The sequence below is a fragment of the Homalodisca vitripennis genome, chromosome 3, assembly GCF_021130785.1.
Source record: "Homalodisca vitripennis isolate AUS2020 chromosome 3, UT_GWSS_2.1, whole genome shotgun sequence".
Taxonomy (NCBI): domain Eukaryota; kingdom Metazoa; phylum Arthropoda; class Insecta; order Hemiptera; family Cicadellidae; genus Homalodisca; species Homalodisca vitripennis.
This window is the reverse complement of record NC_060209.1, coordinates 127548170-127570336: the sequence shown is the minus strand read 5'-3', so window position 1 is coordinate 127570336 and position 22167 is coordinate 127548170. Positions and strand designations below refer to the sequence as shown.

The 22167-nt window shown below is 32.4% G+C and overlaps 1 protein-coding gene across 1 annotated transcript in view; it reads left to right on the top strand.

The window, feature by feature from the left end:
- LOC124357498 (fat-like cadherin-related tumor suppressor homolog) overlaps positions 1 to 22167 on the top strand; it is a 107479-nt gene that overhangs the window by 41059 nt on the left and 44253 nt on the right. Inside the window, exons 13-24 of the mRNA XM_046809351.1 lie at positions 164 to 416; positions 1020 to 1240; positions 1981 to 2174; positions 2538 to 2805; positions 4657 to 4812; positions 5979 to 6150; positions 6822 to 7043; positions 10029 to 10265; positions 14649 to 14837; positions 15026 to 15211; positions 15298 to 15603; positions 17833 to 18041. Coding sequence (XP_046665307.1) covers positions 164 to 416; positions 1020 to 1240; positions 1981 to 2174; positions 2538 to 2805; positions 4657 to 4812; positions 5979 to 6150; positions 6822 to 7043; positions 10029 to 10265; positions 14649 to 14837; positions 15026 to 15211; positions 15298 to 15603; positions 17833 to 18041 — 2613 coding nt within the window. The remainder of the gene's footprint in view (positions 1 to 163; positions 417 to 1019; positions 1241 to 1980; positions 2175 to 2537; positions 2806 to 4656; positions 4813 to 5978; positions 6151 to 6821; positions 7044 to 10028; positions 10266 to 14648; positions 14838 to 15025; positions 15212 to 15297; positions 15604 to 17832; positions 18042 to 22167) is intronic.

The window sequence follows — 22167 nt, the reverse complement described above, 5'->3', positions numbered from 1 at the left end:
ATTTTCCAGTGAATACAATTTTATACAGGAGAATTAAAGCCACTGCAATAAATAATAATAAAAAATTAAAACATAATGATTGCCCATTATTTCATGCTATTGTAATGTTGTGTTCACATCGCTTCATTTGAATATGTTGCTAACCCATGTGTTTCAACCTTAGGCAGGTGCAAAAGCAGTGTGTAATTTACTCGTGAATGTGTTGGACAAAAATGACAACGCCCCTCAACTGTTAGTAAGCAGTTACGTTGGTTACGTCCTGGAAGATGTGCCCGTGGGATCCCTGATTCAAGGAAACGACAGCAATCCCCTGGTAGTATACGCTACTGACGCTGACTCTCAAGCCAACGCTTTACTTAGATTCAAGATTTTAGAGCCTTCATCAGACAGAATGTTTTACATCGATGGATTTACAGGTAATAAAGCGAAAAATGCAAACTTAAAAAAATATTGTCCTCATAACGAAATGTCCATGTTAAGTTTTCCCATACAATGCAGTTGTTATTCTTAAATTAACCCATAACTGTGTTATGTTATTGTTAATTTTGTTTTTGTTTCGTTTCGCATTATTTCCTTGCTAGTATACATGAATTAACTCTTAGCTCATATATTAAACTGGTCAGTTTAGAAGTAAACAAGTCTCTAACAGTTTGCTAAACGTCTAGAAAAACTGGAGGCCAAACTGAGATATATAAATAAATGTTATTTTTATAATTCATAAATTAGATTACCTCTTTCATTCCATCAATCACGATATAAAATCTCATCTGATCATGAAATACAATTTGTAAACAAATCATGTTGTTATAAATATAATAAAGTTCGCAAAGAACACCTAAATACATATGTAAAAGGTAATAACCAAAAGAAAGGCATGGTTATTTAGTACCAGATTTCAGAAACAAGTTTGAGTGTTCCCAATATTGTAATTAGGTAAAATGCTATTTCTGTTAGTAAGTGTAATTTTTATATTTATGATATGCATTTGCAATTAAATACTATGTTACATTTCTGAACAGGCACAATCAGGACCAAGACACGACTGGACTACGAGTCCATTGTAAGTGTGAGTTTCACAGTCCGTGTGGTGGACCTAGGGGAGCCTCAGCTCACCAGTGACGTCACGGCTAGGGTCTTCATCAACATCCTGGACGTCAATGACTGCATGCCTCACTTCTTATATGCAGAGTATAACCTGTCCATGATCGTGCCACTGTATCCTAACGCCCGTATCATCCAGGTATGTAGCTTGGACTGTTGTACGTACAATTATGTTAATAAGTTCTGAATTACAAGATATGTTCACAACAGAATAGAGATAACTCCATGATTTCTTCAATTCATATAGCCAACTTCAGCCATTCCAAATAATTCAAAAAACAGAATTATTATAACTCTTTTTTTAATATCACTTCTTATTTCTATGTTTTAAACTATGGATACATTAAAATAGAATTGACAAGGATAAATCGATTTGAATTTAGAATAAATCCTAACATATAAAACATTTTCAAAGATTTTCGGATGGATTTTTTTAAGTTATACATAATGATATAATCTACTTTATATTTTTGATTTGAGAGGAGGCATATACTCTTCACATCCTGTACACTTCATTCCTTTGAAATATACTTTGTAGTTATTTTCTATTATAGTGTCTTTAAATCATTAAATATTTTTTTAATTTTGTAAAACACCAACTTTTGAAAATTATAAAATGTTGACTTACTTTTCGTTATATTCGTGGTAATATAAGGTTTAACTAGGTAAAATTTGTATCTAAACTATACATTTTATGTTTGTTTGATTAAGGTTTAAAACTATTTATTTCTAATAATAGAAATTACTTTGTGTAACTACGTTCCAGATGATAAGATCAGTATTAAATATATTTGTCTCCTGTGATTAATATAATTATAATAATGTTAATATTTGAATGATTTGATAGCCGGCGTGACCTGAAGTAGTGTTTGTTCCCAGGTAGAAGCGAGTGACGAGGACACCCCAGCAGTAACTAACCTGCGCTACATGATCCTCACAGGCAACAAAGAGAACTGGTTCCACCTAGAGCCAGAGTCCGGCCTGTTGTCTGTCAACGGCCTGTTGCAGACTAAGCATGAGACCAGCCACTCCCTCAGGGTCGCGGTGTCAGACGGTCGATACTCGGCGCAGACGTAAGTTCTATAGTATAGCAGGATCATTAGCATGGGATAGATTAGCTGAAGAGTCCTGTTGTTGGCTTGGGCCGGATGTAGTCTCTATGAAGCCCGTTTGTAAATATCTATGGAGTTCAGTTAGGACTATGAATCAAATTCAGTTTTTCGTATTCAGACGTGAAGAAATTTACTCCTAAACTCCTTTTACACTAATCTTCCCGCTATTTGAGAATGCAAAGAACTGTGAAACTGCGTCAGTCATGTTCGTTAACATTGAAATTTACAATTAACTCAACTGTAAAAGAGAATTAAACCTATATAAATCTAAGTACCGTAGCTCAACAATGCATTTTTAAACTATCTTCCATAATATGTTACCAGGCATGTGCGAATCAAGTGGCAGGACACCAGTACCTCTCAGCTTTCGTTCCAACACTCAGTATATCAAGGCTATGTGACGGAAAACTCCACAAAACCTGTGGTTGTAACAGTAGTCAGCATCCTCGGCGGTTCCCTCAATCAGGACATCCGGTTCTTGGTGGCCAATCCGTCTCCACTGTTCCAGATCGGCACGACGTCAGGAGCTCTAATTACGACCGGAATTCCTTTTGACCGAGAAGAGCAAGATCACTACATAATCTATGTCCAGGTATTAAAAAAACTGTTAATAGAATTTAGAAGCAATTTAGTTATTCCTAATCAAATAATCAATAAAGTTATTTGTTGTGAGACGTAAATCTTGTAGGAAAGCTTAGATGGTCCACGACTAAGAATATAGGCTAATGAATCCTCCAAAATCAAAGGCTATGTACCTGAAGTATAGATGTATTTGAAAGAACAATCTTTAGTGCCTTTAAATCTTTTATTGAGATATTTATACCATTATAAATACGCTATATCACTTATATTCTTCTACTGACAAACTTGTTAATGTTCCTAACTAATGGTACTTATTATAGTATTGATATATTGTAATGTCTCTGTAATGTATATATGTACACACGAGTATGTACTCTCTTTTTACGAGGTACTTCTCTTCGTCTTATATTTATGATTGTTTGCCTGTATGCTTTTTATAAACTCAGAAACAATTTGACAGATCATTATGAAAATTTGTTTTCATATGGAATTTGTTTGTATGTGGAAAAATTCACGTAAAAGGTTTATATGTTAATGACATTGATGTAGCTCACTACCTGGTGCTGCTGTAAAATATCAAATTTATAATATTATATATAAACTGCAATTACGAGACAGTTACGTATATTAAATAGCTAAACCTTATTTGAAGGCGCTCAGTTTTTATGTATATTTTACTTTAAAATAAATTCTATCCCCACTTCCGGTGCAAGTATCGTGGGTGATATTCCTTAGAAAAGTTGGCCTATCTCTTTCACGGAACCAAGTTTCCGTGGGCTGGTCTGTGGGTTTATATTACAAGGATTTTATGAAGATTATATTATCTGGTCAATATTATTGGTAATCATCCATATTTCGTGGAGCCAAAGATTTGGAGTCGTCTAGTTCAAGGAAAGTATTTTTATTATAAATATTATTTGCAAACTTTGCGGTTTTAGAAAATTAGTGTTTAAGGGCTTATGGTTATTGGACTATATTTATAAAGGCTATGTAAGTTTCAATTTAGTCATCGATATTCTTCCCAGACAAAGAGCAAGTAGCCTATATAAAATAGTGTTAGAATAAATAATTATTATTTATTTATTTTCAAGTGCAACATTTGTTTATTAGTGTAGAAAATCCTATAGACATATTTATTGATCATTCTTTGTTTTGTTTTTCCATAATACTTTAAACAAACAAAGCCCGATTCGCCGATACACATTAAATGAATAAATGACCTATAATGATATAATTTTGTTTCAAACTAAATATAAGGCTAATATAATTACAAACTACGGCATATAATACATTTTGACTTCTATTTATTGTTAATAATAAATTTCTAATTGAATTTAGAAATTTTCCTACCTTATTCACGACTATTTTGTATTAAGCCTTCAAAGAACCATCTAATTAAGTCATAGAATAAGGTATCTTTAAAATTATATTTACGTAAATTTTTTTGAGTTCAACATTTTTTATCACCAACCGGTCTCCATGAAATTAGCTGTATAAATGAACTATTTTGTAACTGATTCTCTTAAGAAGTTGTATTTATCTGGTTATATACGACTCTAATACGAAAATTTATTTTATTTATTATAATTCCGTAGAGGTTTTCAGTCATTTGCGATAAAACTTCAATTCAGAATAACTTTTACTTTCTCAGTAAATTTGGTTTATTATTATTCATAAGATATTATAAATAATTGAAATAAAACTAATCATACATCAGGCCTCATAAGAATCAGGCGTGTGTTCTTCCTTTGTTTTAATTATTCCGTTAAAAATATTATTATAACATAAATGATACTCAGATAAAACATACTGCTGCAGGTTGTTAAACCAGCAACATTCAATACAACTGCTTCTGTTTCAGGCAGAATATGAAGATATGTCCGCGACTAGACGCCTGACGCAGACACTGGTCAACATTACGGTGGTGGATGTCAATGACAACTGTCCTTTGTTTATGAACACTCCGTACTTCGCAGCTGTCACTGTAGACGCACAGAAACATATCCCTTTTATCAAGGTATCTTGTTTGGATATTATTGCTTAACCATATTTACATCAGAGAACTGGTCAACATGAAAGTGGTGTATATGAATGAAAACTGTCCTTTGTTTATGAATGGATATTATTCCTTAACCATCAGATATCTGGTCATATACCGGGTTTCAGTTGTAGTCAGTACAAAGGCATCAGTTGTTTTGATATGTTTGTTGCTCCCAGCTTGTGCATGAATAACTTAATGGAGTAATACTCGCTAACGCGTAAACGTATTTCGTTGAACAATTACCCTGTTGGAATTGTAATAAAAATTGCAGAATGGTTGTATCATGAAAAGGTTTTATAACTATAGTGTATTTTTATTTGTCTTTAAATATTTAAAAAAGTACTATTTTGTTAATATAAAACAATATAAAATTACGTTTTTGGAGTTTTCACTTATTTGTCATAAACTTTATGTACGTTTTATTACAAATGGTTTTACTTCTTCCAGACAAATAACGTTTTGTATAAAATACAAAATGGTGACTGCTATCGACTAACTGACAAAGTTCACTACCTATTATTATATAAAACGTTTTTTTCTGAAACGGGCACTCCGTTGTATTTGGGTGAGATTAAGCATTGGTCTCATGTGTAGCAATGATTGCAACGATAAAATTGCAAAACATATAAATCTGTAAACAAAGTTAATACAGTGATATAACAGTTTTACACGTGACATATTAAAGATGTAGAGTAACTCTCCCAAGGTATGTCCATATATCTGCAGACTTTAAACTTTGCATGAACGTTAGTTTCTACATAGACAAAAATTTGTTTTTTGTGGTGCATGTCATCCATAGGATCTGGCTGCGCGTTACTGAATCACCGAGTAACCTTGAACAATTTTCCTTTTTTTATAGCTAATGATAAATATTAGATTTACATTTAGTGAATATTTTTCAGTTAATTATATAATGGTTAATTCATTCAATCCTTTAATACACAAATGCTTTAGGAGTTCAAATATCAACATTTTAATAATGTTTGAATGAATATAAATTTGCACATCCATAAAATGTTTTGACCCACAATTCTTTTATAACACGAAATATTTGATCTAGTTTGATTACTTTATGTGTTTTCTGTAAAAATATTATTAATAATGCAAATACTGTTAGAAAATAATTATTCTATGTGTTCCAGGTAACTGCTGTCGACCTGGACGAGGGAGATAATGGTGAGGTCAGATACGAATTGACACGGGGTCACGGGGAGCTGTTCAAGGTTGACCGCAAAACCGGAGATATCAGCTTGAAACAAGCTCTGCCGACCTCAGCAGAGTCATATATCATAATTATTACAGCGTATGACGGCGGTAAGTTAGAATTTCCAATGGTGAATTGTGATTCTTAGTTTCAACAGTGATTAAGTAGTCTTTTCTAATAAAAGAAATACATAGTTTTTTATTTTATTTCTTTGTTATTATTATTAATTAATAACAACTCGTACTATTAGTACACACACACACTTTATATATATATATATATATATATATATATATATATATATATATATATATATATAAAGAATATCCCATTTCGCCTGAATATTATAGAATGGTTTGTTTTAAATGAAAAATGTATCTAACATTCATTAATATATTAAATGTTTTATGGTAGATACATGGTTCTCAATCCTCTATATAGTCTTGGACACGGAAGGAGAAACTTACACGTACTCAGGGCCAACTCTAGTAAATTTACTGTCGTTACCACTTTTATAAGTGTACTTTAAAAAATAAATTAATAAATCTACACGGGTTAGTCTTCAGAAACTTTGAGAAAACTTCTTTTCTATGTCCAAAAATAATTCTTTATTATTAAAAAAGTTCATTATCGAACTTTATTTTCTATAAAATGTTGTACTAACATTTTGCTAACTTTTTTTACTTAAAAAAATTAAGCTTACATAGGTATTCTCGTATGTTTTCTTGGGTTGACAAATGAAAAAATAAATGTTTGTTACAATAGTTATATACTGTTCTAGGGATAACTCCATGTTCCACAGAAGTGTCCTTGACAGTGAGAGTACTCGAGGAGTCAGCCCCTAAGTTCGACCGTTCCCTGTACACTGTGACAGTGCCTGAGAACTTGCCTCCACACTCACTCCTACCACTTCTACTCTCGGCTGAAGCACCGTTTAGCCACTCTATCGTCTACAGTATACCAGACATAGCTGACCGCATCTTTTCCGTTGATGTCACGGCAGGTGAGAGTGACACACCATGAACTTCATTAAATGTTGGTAGTTCCTTGGCAAGTTATTTATTTCGTTTAAAAACTGAACAGTACCTGTGTCTTTTTCTTTTGTTGTTACTATTAAACAACTTACGCTAACATTAAAAGGTAGAGTACTTGTAGTCTTGTACTTGAGTACTCAATATTAAAATTTCATTAATAACTTCTGTTGCATGTATCAAGAAAACAATATGAAGATAAAAGAATTTAATTCATACCGATTATTTCACTGCTAAATATAACAAATCTACACTTACCTCATTTAATTCATGTTTCTACTAGTTCTTTTGCGATTCAGTAATTTTAACAACAGATTTGTTATTGGGTCAAGTAAATTAAAATTTATATAACAGACTATTCACTAAGTGATATAAATGAACATCTTCGTCCGGATTAAACTAACATGAACTTCAAAATTATGCACGAAAAATAATATATTTAAAAAGTATTCACTGGTTTTGAATCTACATTTAAGCTTTGTTGACTAGTTATTCCTTTATTTCATCTTTAGATCTTATCGTATTCATATTATTAATAAACTAGGATTATTTTTGAATACGGTGAGAGGAATGATGTATACTTACTTCTTCAAACACAGTCCGTAAAACTCGTAAACAAATTACTTTCAAGTTACAAATCATTTAACACATCTTATAGATTAAAGATATAATATTTAATCCAAACTCACAACAAATTACAAGTTAACAATGCATTTAAAACAAGAAGCATACATATAAAATTTGATAATTCTTTGTTACAATCTGTTGAGCCAATAATGTTTCTGAATTTCAACCTCGTTTTAATATTTATAGGGATTGTAGAAGATGTGTTACTGCTTGTAAATACCATACTCATATTTATATGATCAACTGCATTAAAGAATATTGAAAAGTTATATAAATGCGTAAGAAATATATCACAATGTCAAATTAAGCTAACTCTGAAATAATCGTAGAATGTTTTGATACCAGACACTCAAATAAATACAGAAAATTCCATGAGTTTCAATTTAATAACCATAATTGAATAAGTAGCAATTTTTGTTTCCTTAACGCAATTTAAAATTATATTTTTTATATACGGTATATTACGAAAAAAATTTTTTATTTTAATTGTGTATTTTAAGTATTTTATTATATTGCCCTAAAGTTAATTTATTTACATCAATCATTAGTTATAAAAGTTTAGAAAATACGTCTGTTTATCTTTTAAATTATAGATTAAGTTTATCTTGAAAATCATCTGAAAACAATTGCAATAACAATTGCAATATTGAAAAAGAGTGAAATATATGCTGTAGGTCTTGTGGCATAGGTTTGAAACCTACTGTAACGTACGTAGTCAATTATTTATACAGTAAAGAAGAAGTTCTAAACTGCTGACGTAATGTTTATATCCACGAAGCAAAGTTTCAAATCTTAACCCAACCAACTTTGTTGGAAGGATATATTCCTGGAATACAGAATAAATTAAGTGTGCCCAAAACTTGGTTGTTTGGAGTACGATAAAACTTAAACATGAGATGTACGGGTATATGAAACCAACCTACATTCAAAATGCATTAGGCAAAACAGCGCATACAATCTTTACGCGATGTAATACATTAACGAGTTCCAAATTAAGCATGCTCTCTGCTGGCTTTAACTTTTATATTTTATCACACTGTTATTGTATATTAAGGGCAGTTCTTTAGGCAAACCGTTATGCCATACGTAGTATAAATTTTAAGGTTTGAAGAAATGCTATATGATTGAAATAGTAAACCAATAGTAATTATGTAATAAATTTATTGAACCAAATAACTCGATTCTGTACTTACAACTGATAATGTAGTGGTTTTAACTCGTACAGTATGACCTCGAGACCAAAAACGTAGATTAAAAAGCGATTGATTTTATTCCACTCTTCCCAGCTATCACTATCATGTCCCCCCCCTTTTTTTGTTTCAGATAACATACCTATTTACCTACAAAATGCCTATATTTTATCAATTGTATCAATGCCTATTTTTAAATGTTCATTATTCTATCAATAGCGTGTTATTATTTTAAAGATGTGGTATTCAATATGCTTGTTCCTTCGAAGTAACAAGTACCCGAATTATAACTTTTTCTGTTAAAAGTCTGACGTATTCATTTGTAATGAATTCAGTGAGCTTCTTGGTAGTGATCTCTTTTAAATTGTTGTGCATTTAGAATCATGTGGCACAAGGAATGTTTAACACGTCATAAAGACGACAGATTAGAATATTTGAAACGCTGTGGTTTATCGTGTTGCTTGTAACGAGTGAAAATTTCATAAACCCCGTTATCCTTTGAACAACAACTTACCATAAAGACTTTTTTATTTACAAGACCGTTATACACCGGTTTAGTCACTAACGTGATGTGCGGTAGGAGCACTGTTCACGGAGGAAAGGTTAAACTACGAGACAGCGCCACTGTTGGAGGCTACAGTGTGAGCTACGGACAGCCAGACCGGTGAGAAGGCCGAGATGGTAGTGCCTGTTCTACTCACTAGCATTCTGTACGGATAGGTGCACTGTTCACGGAGGAGAGGTTAAAATGCGAGACAGCGCCCCTGTTAGAGGCTACAGTGTGAGCTACGGACAGCCAGACCAGTGAGAAGGCCGAGGTGGTAGTGCCTGTTCTACTCACTAGCACTCTGTACGGGTAGGTGCACTGTTCACGGAGGAGAGGTTAAAATGCGAGACAGCGCCCCTGTTAGAGGCTACAGTGTGAGCTACGGACAGCCAGACCTGTGAGAAGGCCGAGGTGGTAGTGCCTGTTCTACTCACTAGCACTCTGTACGGATAGGTGCACTGTTCACGGAGGAGAGGTTAAAATGCGAGACAGCGCCACTGTTGGAGGCTACAGTGTGAGCTACGGACAGCCAGACCGGTGAGAAGGCCGAGGTGGTAGTGACTGTTCTACTCACTAGCATTCTGTACGGGTAGGTGCACTCTTCACGGAGGAGAGGCTAGACTACGAGACAGCGCCCCTGTTAGAGGCTACAGTGCGAGCTACGGACAGCCAGACTGGTGAGATCGCCGAGGTGGTAGTGACTGTCCTGCTCACTGACGTCAACGACAACCCTCCCAGGTTTCCTCAGACGCACTACAACATAACCCTGTCAGAGTCAACGCCAGTCGGTGGCCGTATAGGGGTGATTCAGGCGGATGACATTGATACCGGTAGGTTGTGTTAAACAATTATAGTAATATTAGCTATGTAAAGTGTACATAATAACTCTGTTATTTTCATATAATTTATTTGGGTCCAAATATTTATAATGGCATAAACTATATTTTTCTTCGTCAACTAAAAATTTTGTTATTTAATGTTTAAGTATGTATTGTAGTAAATAACCTTTGTAATAAATAAAGGTATAAAATTTAAATTTTGCAAAATTTAAACACTAGTAATGTTAAGTTTCTCCTTCTATTAAATATTTAATCCAAATCCATCTCCGGTTTCAACTTGCCGGCCAAGCAAATCATGATGAATAATACATAATAATTAATTATTATTTAATATAACATTTATTGAATGATAATAATAATAAATGCTAGACTTTATAAAAACTTTATATAAATAGTAAAAAGGATACTTATGAACAATTTAAAATTAAATTTATTTTCATGCTACAAATACTGTCAGAAACTGGTAATAAATAATTTACTGATTCTTACATTAAATTTCAAAAGCTGAAATGACCAGCTAATTTTTGGTTATCTTCAGTACTTGGTGTTACATTTCCTTGCATTAATTCCATATTGTTTTGAATTTTTTTTTACTTTATTTAATTTTTTCTAAATCAAATTCAACACATTAATAATAGCGTAGTTTTAGATGGTTAACTTTAATTTATTATAATGTTATTTATTTATATGGGAAAATGTAATTGAATAAAATAAACAATACTGAAAAGTAGTTTTAGCTATAAAAAGCAATAACCAACTAAAGGGTTAGGATTTGAAAGTTGAAGATAATTAAATTTATTAAATTTACTAAGTTATTAAAAGTTATATATTTTAGTTACGAAATTATGTTGCGCTATAACACAATAGAGTAATTAGTGGATAGTTGGATAGTGTAAACTATACATATTATATAAATTACAAGTATTGATTGTCTAATTTAGAAAAAGTTCCTTATATTGTAATAATCTTTTAACATAATTCAATAAAGTAAACCCTGTTAGACCTCGAGTCGTAACCAAATTAAATTGTTAAAATTATATCTGAACATGAATAATAATTATATTAAAGCAATAATTGAAGTTTGAATTGAAGTACGAATAAAATATTTTATTTTATCTATAGCATACATTAGATGAAATAAAATATTTAAAAAAACTACAATACTAAAATACAACTTTAATATATAATAATTCCAGTTTTACGTTTAGTAACTGTATAGATGGATCTTTATTACATTTATTTTGTAAATCTGCCACGACATCATATGACTAATAGTACAGTATGGCAATTAATAGACATGGGTTATTCTCTCTCTCCAAACGTGATTATTAATTTTAAAAGCTACACTATACTCTATGTGTGTGGTAATAACATTTAACAACATTCACCAATCGTGGAACGTATATGTTAGACTGTAGATGGTGTGTTCATTTGTACAGAAAATAAAAGTATTTTCTCTTATCCTGGAAGTATATGATCCAATTTACAATTGAAATTAAGTCGCATTCACAGAGCTCCAGAGTTTCCTGCATTGACGGATGTGATTTTGTATGAGTTGCTGCTGCTGTGGCTCCGCACCTCGCCGCGACAGTGTGAATGTATTATAACGTACCCCGACAACATTCCTGAATGCACGGGTCAATTACGATTTTAATGACTAAATACCATAATAGTAGGTTTTAAATGCTTTTAGGGTGTTGTGTACGCCAGTGCGTACACATTTTATGTTCAATGTATACTAAAGTTATTACACGAAATAATGTAAACGAGTAATAATTTTTGAATCTAGGAACTAATATCACGCTTTAATTTCGGCTAACATAAATATAAAACTATAGATACTTTGTGTAATATAAATAGTTTTAAATATTGTAAAATACTACTTAATTTTAGTATCACTGTACTGATGCATTGTTTGTTTATTGATGAATACAGACCTTTCATTTCGCTAACTTTGAAACATTTAAACTAAGCTTCTTAGTCTCCCTGTACAAACTTAATTGGATTGATTAATATAACCACCATTTTTCATCAACCCAGAGAGGTTAGGTAGGTTTTAAATATATATATATATATATATAGATAGCTTAACGGGTCAGAGGTTTTATTCGTATTTTTTTACTGATAATACGACTATTTGTGGGTTTTAATAATTATTTTGTTAAGGACGGGAGTCTTAAATGACAATATTTTTTAAATATACAGGTTGGCTGGTCATCGGTGTTACAAACACTTTTGGTTCAAATTAAAAAGTAAATGAAGTGTAATGATGCATGTAAAAGGTTCCAAGTCAAACAATTGTCTTCAAAAAGAATTATTTTAATTTTTTCTAAAATAATCATGTTTTTTAAACATATTACAGCAATTTCTCAACTACCTGTAAACGAATTTGAGTAAATGACGTAAAATTCGTATTCTACATTAAATTTTGAATAGGAATAAGTGAAAATGTTAAAGGATTAATAATAAAAACCATTTTTAAAAGTTCCAAAGTTTAAAATTTAAGTATCTGTTAAAAATAAAAAAAACATTGGTCTATTGTATTTTTCAACACTCTGTATACAAGAAGGTAGCTAAATATTTTAAAAACTGCGCCATTTTATAAGCTTTCCAACCATACACTACACTATTTAGGTTCCTAGTCAAAATTTAATGTAGAATACGAAAATTACGTCATTTACTCAAATCCTCAATAACTATTTTGTTAACGACTGGTGTCTTAAATGACAATAATATTTTGGATATTTTACATCGTTATTTATAATAAAATGTATAACATTACTTGTTGCGGATTAAAATCTACCTTCTTTTTAGTTTAAGAAACTTATTGCATCATAGGTTGTCAACCCCACAGTGTGCAGCAATGAAAAATTTGAGAAAATTAACCCAGCCATTCACAATGCATACAAGTTATGGGTTAAAATACACGTCACTCACGCAAGCCATACACTAACAAGAAATTCAATATTGGCATTCCCTGTAGTATCGCATCGTGTCATCTGAAACAATAAGACAGGGAGGCACACGTCATAAGGGGGAGGGTACAAGAAGCCACCTCAGCCGTATTTTAAGGTCTCAAAATTTTGGTGTGGTTGACCTGTTTCATGTAGAAATCTTTAAAGGATCCATAGTTAATACAGGTACTAAAAGTGGCCTAAACTCAACCAACCTTACGGTTGACTTAGCAGTCTGCTAAGTTTGCTAATGTCATGTTGAAGGCGGGTATGATAATTTTTATATTTTTAAATCTTCAAGTGGCAGTACATTGGCTCAAGTTGTACACTTTTAGTATGTTTTATGCTTTAAATTTCTTACACCTTACTAAGAGGATATTTAACCTTCATTCCCTCGTATAGTATTGTTATACATTCTGTAAGTTTATAACGTCGGCAAGTGTCTAAATCCTTTTTCTTTTTACATTGAAGAGAATGTCATAAATAAACATTTTAGGCCCAGAACAAATTCTTGGAAGACCACATAACACGTTACTTATAAGAAGTGGATTTGTGTTAAAGCACACTTTATAGAAAAGCATAAAGAGTTGCTGAAAATTTCCCCGAAGGGTTATTTTTTAATGATTGACACAAAACAAAAAAATTATATTTAGATTTTGCAAAATCTTAATAATTTTTCTGTACATACATGGTACTCTGCTTATACATTGGTGCCGACAGAGCGTTTTTATACATTTTTAATAGAACTAAAATACACGGTACTCCCGCAAGCCATACACTAACAAGAAATTCAATATTGGCATTCCCTGTAGTATCGCATCGTGTCATCTGAAACAATAAGACAGGGAGGAACACGTCATAAGGGGGAGGGTACAAGAAGCCACCTCAGCCCTATTTTAAGGTCTCAAAATTTTGTTGGTTGACTTTTTTCATGTAGAAATCTTTAAAGGATCCATAGTTAATATAGGTACTAAAAGCACAGAGTAATAAGGTATATACAGAGTGCTCGCGCCTTAGGGAAAATTGACTCGGCCAGAGCGGCGACGACAGGGGTGGTGGCAGCTCGCGGGCCGTCTCGCTCGAGTCCTGTGTTGCCACTTCGTGCGCGCTCTGTACTGTAGTAGAGAAAGAATCTGAGTCGGTCGGCCCGGCACTCGTCTTTCTCTCAAACCCCTAGCCCTGTTGTTACGTTACTACTCAGCAAGTGTTTGATTCCTGCCTGTTTTGTTCTGCATTTATATGCACCTATTTAATCGTCAAAAAGTTATATTAGTATTAAAAAGTGACTTTCAAAAAAAATTATTGGCCGTCAGTGGAATTGTTATTAACTATGTATTTTAGTACTTAATAGTTTGATAATCTGATACATTTTTTATGAACATAAATTAATATAATTTTACAAACCTTGTTCGTGCGATAGGGGTGAATGGCCTCGTACAGTATTCGATATCACCGCAGCACGGCGCTGTCAGAGTTGATTCCAGTGATGGGTCGCTGTATCTCCAGCAGCCACTGGACCGAGAACTCAATTCCACGTTCCACTTGGTCCTTATGGCATCGGACAGCGGCTTGCCTAAACTGTATTCTTACGCTGATGTATGGCTGTATGGTAAGCCTTTTTACACCTAAATTCATTTTAAATCTTTTCAGAGAAGTTTTATATTTAAGTTCCATGGAGTTAATAATGTTATGTCTTCTGGGTGTAGAAATGATTAATGAAAAATATGGAAGGAGACTATGAATTATAATCTCATTCCTTTAAAGAAATGTTCCTAAATTTAAATATTTTTCTTTCAGTATTGGATGTTAATGATAATCCACCCAAATTTGAAAGACCTACGTACAACTGTAAGCTATCTGAGGAAGCTAAAAGTGGACAAATGGTGACATTAGTGCACGCTAATGACCCCGATCTCGATCCTCTGAGATATTTCATAGTCGCAGGCAATGATCTTCAGATATTCCGCATCGATCCAAAATCAGGTAAGCTAAACTTTTCCCAGTTTTTAACATTAAAATTAGTGACTTAAACTGAACTTTAGTTCTATTCGTATCGGTATGTGTTACAGGAATTATTACTATATTCAACATAGTTCGCCTGGCCCAACCTGAGCCCCATGTTTTGAACGTTTCTGTCAGCGACGGGGTTCACACGAGCTTCTGTACGGTCTCGGTCCATGTATTATTGGTTAATCGACACACGCCCCACTTCTCGACCAATCAACACGAGGCAAGCGTAGAGGAAGGCAAACCGGCTGGCACCTACGTCACAACAGTGTCGGCGAGAGATGATGATGTCGGCTCACATGGCAAAATCACTTATACCATTCCTTCAGAGTTCATGAGATCAATGTTCAGCGCAGATGCAGAGACCGGTAATGTCAAAATACTTATGGTTCAATAAGTATCAGAAAGCATTAATTTTTTTATTTGACAAATCTTTTAGTATTGTTAAATTTTTATTTTATATGTTTGCTATTGGAAAATCAAATAGAAATATTATATTAGCTGTTCAGTTTAATTAATTAATACTTAGGTAATGGTACAAATTGAAACTGTTTCTTTATTATTATATTGTGTGTCACCAATAAAGCTTAAAACAAATTATTCCAATAGTCATTGTCATACAGATCAAGCCACGTAATGATTTTAATTACTTATCATTATTTCGTTAACAAGTTTTAAGTTTTATTATTTGGTAATAGAAATCAACTTGTACTTGTTGTTTTGGCTGTTTTGTAGAACATTTTACGGCGTAATCATATATACAATTGTTACTTAAATTTATAGTATGAACTTCATGCAGGGTATGCACTTAAATTAAAAAGAAACTTGTTCACGTATTAGTATTGTAATGTAAACGAAAACATTCTCTATTGTGAATTTTTAACTGCATTAGCCAATATGTTTTAATCAATTTTAACATAAATGGTGCAAAACTAGTTACAAGTAAGGGAATATAACGTAATTTTGTTAAAAGAAAAACAAAAATATATCAAAATATACAAAACACTTTTTAATGCTTGGAGATATTAAAATATGATTAGGTGTATGGAACTGGATTTTATTTGTCAATATATTTGTTCGTATGATTACATACTTGCGTCATACGTTAGAAATAGGGTAAAGGGAATTCTAAACAATAATAATTTACTTTTGTTTTTTACAGTTATCCAAGTAATGTTGACATAGGCATATATATATATATATATATATATATATAAAATAAATAAATGTATATATATATATATAAAATAAATAAATATATATATATATATAAAATAAATAAATAAATAAATATATATAAAATAAATAAATATATATATATATATAAAATAAATATATATATATATATATATATATATATATATATATATATATATATATATATATTAAATCAACACTGTATATCAGAGTATGAAAGGAGTGATTTACGAACAGTTTTAAAACATTGTCAGATACAGTTTTGAGTGTAATAGATAAAAAAGTATTGACGGGTTAGACTCGAGCAAATTGACTCTTATAGTCCGCTGTGGCAAGCAGTTTCCTCAGTGGTTTTTATCCGCACTGGAGTAGGAGCAGTTCATTATAGATGGAAGCGACACAATACCACGTCATCGTGAAAGCCTTTTGTTAACAGACTTTTCATGACTACATCGCACAGAAATAATTTAAAGCGGTATTATAGTAATCCTGGATAATGTAATCTCATAAATGCATCAAAATTAGGCCGGCTCTGTAAAGATTAATAACAGATTTCATTTATACAGGATCCTATTTAAAAAACTAACTCAATTTTGAGAATTCCTAATATAGTAATGACCACATACTTCAATAGGATGTAATATTTCTGTAGTTAAGTATTGTACAAAGACATAAGAGCAAGTAATATACTACAAATTATATATATATATATATATATATATATATATATATATATATATATATTTATCTATTTATTTATATAGCTAAAAGTAGATAACACATAAAACATTCGTATTTCACATAATTAATTATAGTTAATTTCGAATTAATAATTTATATTTCAGTTACTAAATATATTGTTTTTATGAGATCAAAATTCATAGAGTGACAGGCACAATATTTTCCATTACTGCATAACGTTTTCTCAGGTTTTATTATAATTATAATATGAAAATGTAATAAATTATGAACTTAAAAAATTTGCTTTTATCCACACATTCGACAAAAAATCATGTTTTTGTTAGGTTAATCTTTTAATATTATTGTATTCTATGTTAAAATTCTATATGCACACTAATAAATATGCAAAAAGAATCGGTTCATACTGAGATTAGTAATGTACTTATTTTTTTATATATTATGATTTCATTAACATAATAAATAGAACAAATTACACAACGTTTAACATGTTTTAATCACATTTTCACAGCAAGGCCTTTTTACTACCTTGGAAAGGTATAGGTACATTTTCAAATCACTAACAATGCTAGTTTAATTAATGTAAGCTAGAAATGTAGGAAATTTTCATTTTGTTACTACAAAAATTAAGTTGCAAGAAATGTTTATAATGTTCTTCAGATGTTTCCAATTTTATTTTGTTCATTTCTTGTTTATTATAGGTAGAATAGTTACGGAGCAGCAGTTGGACCGCGAAAGAGTTAATATGCTGGAGTTGCCTATCTTAGCAACAGACGGCGCGGGCCGCTCCGATTTCTCCACTGTCAGAGTCACTGTCACAGATGTCAACGATAACGCCCCGGAATTCCACTTTCCCGAATACCACACGTGTATTTCCGCAAACCTTACTGTCGACTCCGTATTTCTCAAGGTAACGCTTGTCATTTTTATAGTTACTCTCTTGGGCTTGTTGTTTTTTGTGAAACAAATATACCTTTACTTGGTATGTGCACTTTTCGTGTTAATTACTATAAATAAATGCGTATTAAGATAAATGTGAGTTTAAATATGTGCCACTAAAACATTTTCATAAAGTTGTTTTAAATTTTACTATTTGTCCTGAATAGTTTACAATCGTTTCAATATTCTTTCGTGTATAATGTTGTGCTCTTATACACTAATGATAAACTAATGAAATACTTGGTATGCACCAAGTCATAGGTATGCACTGGCATGTTATATCCAGATATAAGACCATCATTAATTATATGTACGATATTTTTCATTTGCGCATAAACCAAAACAGAGAGGACAAATGTTTACGTTATGAACTGATGTTACAAATAATATGTTACACTGCAATAATAATAATAATATTCAGTGAATAATTTGACAGTACAAAGTTATGAAATCAAGACAAACTAATGTGCAGTCAGTATTAAGTTTATTTTACAACTCATCCAAAACAATCCGTTTAATCTACTATTGTTTGGAACGTCACAGCTCATCATTATGAATCTATCATCAGAGTATAAAATTTAACTTTATAAGTTACACAATTAGCACAACCGTATAGCTAATACGATCATGGGTGGAATATTTTAGGCAAAGATCCTCAAATAACTTTAAACAACGAGTTCGTCTTGATCTGTAGAACACGATTACCTAAAAATTCAAGGAAAATTTAAAAACAACAGCTTATTCTCAAACCTATGAATAATCGTTTCAGTTTCTTTTTAGTACACCTCAACAGTCTACTACATGTCATGAGTTTCGATGTATTTTGCTAAAATATAAAATTTTTAATCCATTGAAAGCATAGCTGTGCTGGATGGCATCAGGCATATATGTGCCTGAACTAAGTTAACTCTACCACACTCGCTATAAAAATGATGTTACCAGATCAGACCTACATCATAGGAACGTATCCACATTTAACCTCCTCTGAAAATAAATGATCTAAAAGGCAGTATTGATCATAGCGTCACGAGGGAAACAGTTATAACATTTTATTTTAAGTATTTATTTCCTATTAAGATAATATTTATTATATTTATCACGGAAACTCAGTTCTATTTATGAAGTTATTCGACATCATATGTTGTTTTTCTTTTGTGACCGAATCATGTAGTCAGCATATTGAAAGCCAATTTCCCATACTGCATTACTGATTTCAATCTTTTGTCATTATTGGGAAATATGAGAGGACTGAACAAACAGATGTCAAGGACACCACAGATCATTTTAATTCAAATTTCGAAATTTATTAAAGTTTTTTTCTTATCTTTTGGATACGAAGTTAGCCATACCATTAGAACACTCCTAACGTTGTATTTCTGTAACTTGTGCAACAATTAATATAGTGCAAACAATTAAAAGCTTTCATAAAATGTCAAAGTTAAGTAATACGCTAGCCACTTTTTTCAATTAAAAAGTTTTCGTACAACGTGAATTAAATATCCGTTTTTTCCAATATTCCAAGTGCTCTGGTAAAATAATTTTTCATTTGGTAGGCTTTCAAAGCAACCTGTCATAAAAACTATAGAACAAGGCCAGTTCTATACAAAGCGTTAAGAAATGTTATGTGTAATTCCATAACGAATTTGATCTCTTTTGAATTTAGAATTTCACTAACACGTGCTTCCTTTTCATCCAATACAAGAGCAACTACGTTCATGTGTTGGTTTTCTAAATTATGTTAAAGGTTCAGGTTCTATAGTAGATAATAGTAATAAAGCTGCAGTGTAAAGGTATTTAAGAAGTTTATCTGGGTCTTTTACCTAATCTTCTATAATTATTTATTAATTGAGTTTTAGTGTAATTGGATTTGGTCTCCTTAGCCCCATATCATAAGAAGTTTTAGTAGCCCGTATTACCTTTTGAATTATCAGTTGGGGTTTCAATGAATTATCTGTAAAAATATTTATGAATTAGACAGTTTGAAGTAATGTATCGTTGTCAATAAATAACAAAATTTATTTAAATTAGTATTACGTTTTTCTACTTGGAAATTACAGTTCGGTCAGCCGGTATAGTTATCAAAATAATCCTTTATATTGGACTAAAATAATCTGTACCACGAAAAACTTGTGACCATTACTATTTATATAACATACTCGTAATATCCACTTAGTTAAATCAGGTTGGCCCTAAACATCAAGTGACTTGGCCCTATGGGGCGTGTACATTTCTTGTTAAATGAAAACGTTTTTAAGGTAATTTGTTCTAGTAACTTAATTAACTGTAAACGTATAGTCTTTATCATTTTAAAGTATAAAGTACTACGGACAGACACAGGCGCGGCTCCAGAATGACTTCTCGGGGGGGGCAAACCGTGCAGGTTGCCTACTTACAGGGGCAATAAAACCCAAAAAAATCGTGAAATGAGAAACAGGGAATGGGGAAGTGTTTACACGAAGAAAAATTAGGGCACATTAATGGTACAGTGCAATAAGAGTATTTTATTCATGAACAATTCTAAAAACATAACATATCGAATTTCCAATTTCTACTACTACACTGTCAAGCTTAATTAATCCAAAGCAAATTCTAGCCGATGCTTACCACCTCTCGTCTTAGCAAATCTATCTATTACTTTTTCAATATCTACATTAACATCTCTGTGCGTAAGCATGAGGGCCAATCCAGTTAAGCGGTCTTGGCGCATTGTGCTTCTTAGCCACGTCTTAAGACGCCTCAATCCTGAAAATGACCTTTCTGGGGTTGCGTTGCTCACAGGGAGGGTAGTCAAAATAACTAAGAGGTGGTTAATTAACTGGTATGCCTCCTTATCGCAAGATTGAAGAACATCTGCAGATGACTTTGACTTTGGTAAGTTGTTTGGATCCCCTCTCCGGGCAGGGGGTAGGGGGAGGGCGGCGTCTTCTTGGAGGCGGGCGCGACGCGACGGCCGCGGCACCAACAGAGAGGTGTCTCGTGTCAAGCCAAGCCAGCTAGCCCCCAAGCGCGCGCGCGCGCTGGCCGCACACCGCGCGACCGCCCGACCGCCACGCGCTTTGGCGCTCTCTGTAGTCTGTTCTAGGTCTTAAGTCTCGCGTAAAATGCCTAATTTTTGCCATCCGAGCCTGATTCTCGGGGGGGGGCAAAAGCCCCGTGGCCCCCCCCCTGGAGCCGCGCCTGGACAAGGGATATGGGCCTGCAATTAACCTCCAATTGAGACCAAAAATATTAGTTTTGCTGCCCATTTATTCTCAAACATTTATTAATGAATAGAATTGTAAGAAAATGTACTACGTTGTATTCCCTAATTGAGTAAATCTGGTTAGTTTTCAGCAGTTGGTTGTTCAGTGTTAACATATTAGTGCCTGCATTCTTTAGTTCGGTTACAAATTTATTAGTGCTTTGGTTGTATTAACTACATGTTTAAATTTCGAAAACCCAAAATGTTTGTTGCAACCCTGACCCACACTCTATGCGTATAAAGGATTTGTTTGTGTTAGAGTGCATTTTAGTTTTTATTTTACGTTAGTTGTTCACCTGAGGAAGAGATTACATTGCAGGTCTGGAAAGGCACTGTTACTTCTTAATTCTATAGATGAACGAAGGTAAATTTTCAAACAAATGTCATGCCCCCTTAAAAATGTATCTATCATGTGAATTAAGTGTTTACAAGTATAAAAAATCTGGACCTAGACATAAAATTTTAAAAAAAAGATGAAAAATATGTGTAAGAAGATTTATTACAAATATCAAGACATAAATTATTGTGTTGGAGAATCAAATGTAGTGTTTAGGAGATAGTGCAGAATAAACTACAAAAAAGGTAACTTAAACAGAATTTAATGTACCTCTGCTAATTACGGTGGAGCTTTTATTCCATTCCATTTGCCGGAACAAATCGTATATAAAGATTTTTATTTAAAAAAATTACGTTATCTATTAACTTACATTATCCTATTCTTAAATAAAGTAAAATAAAACTCCATTTACCACAAGAAAAGTATTGCAGCTTAGGAACATTGTTGTAGCAAGAAATTAAATGTTTTGTACTAAACGTAATACTAAATTTTCTTTATATGGAATGTTTTATCTGAAGA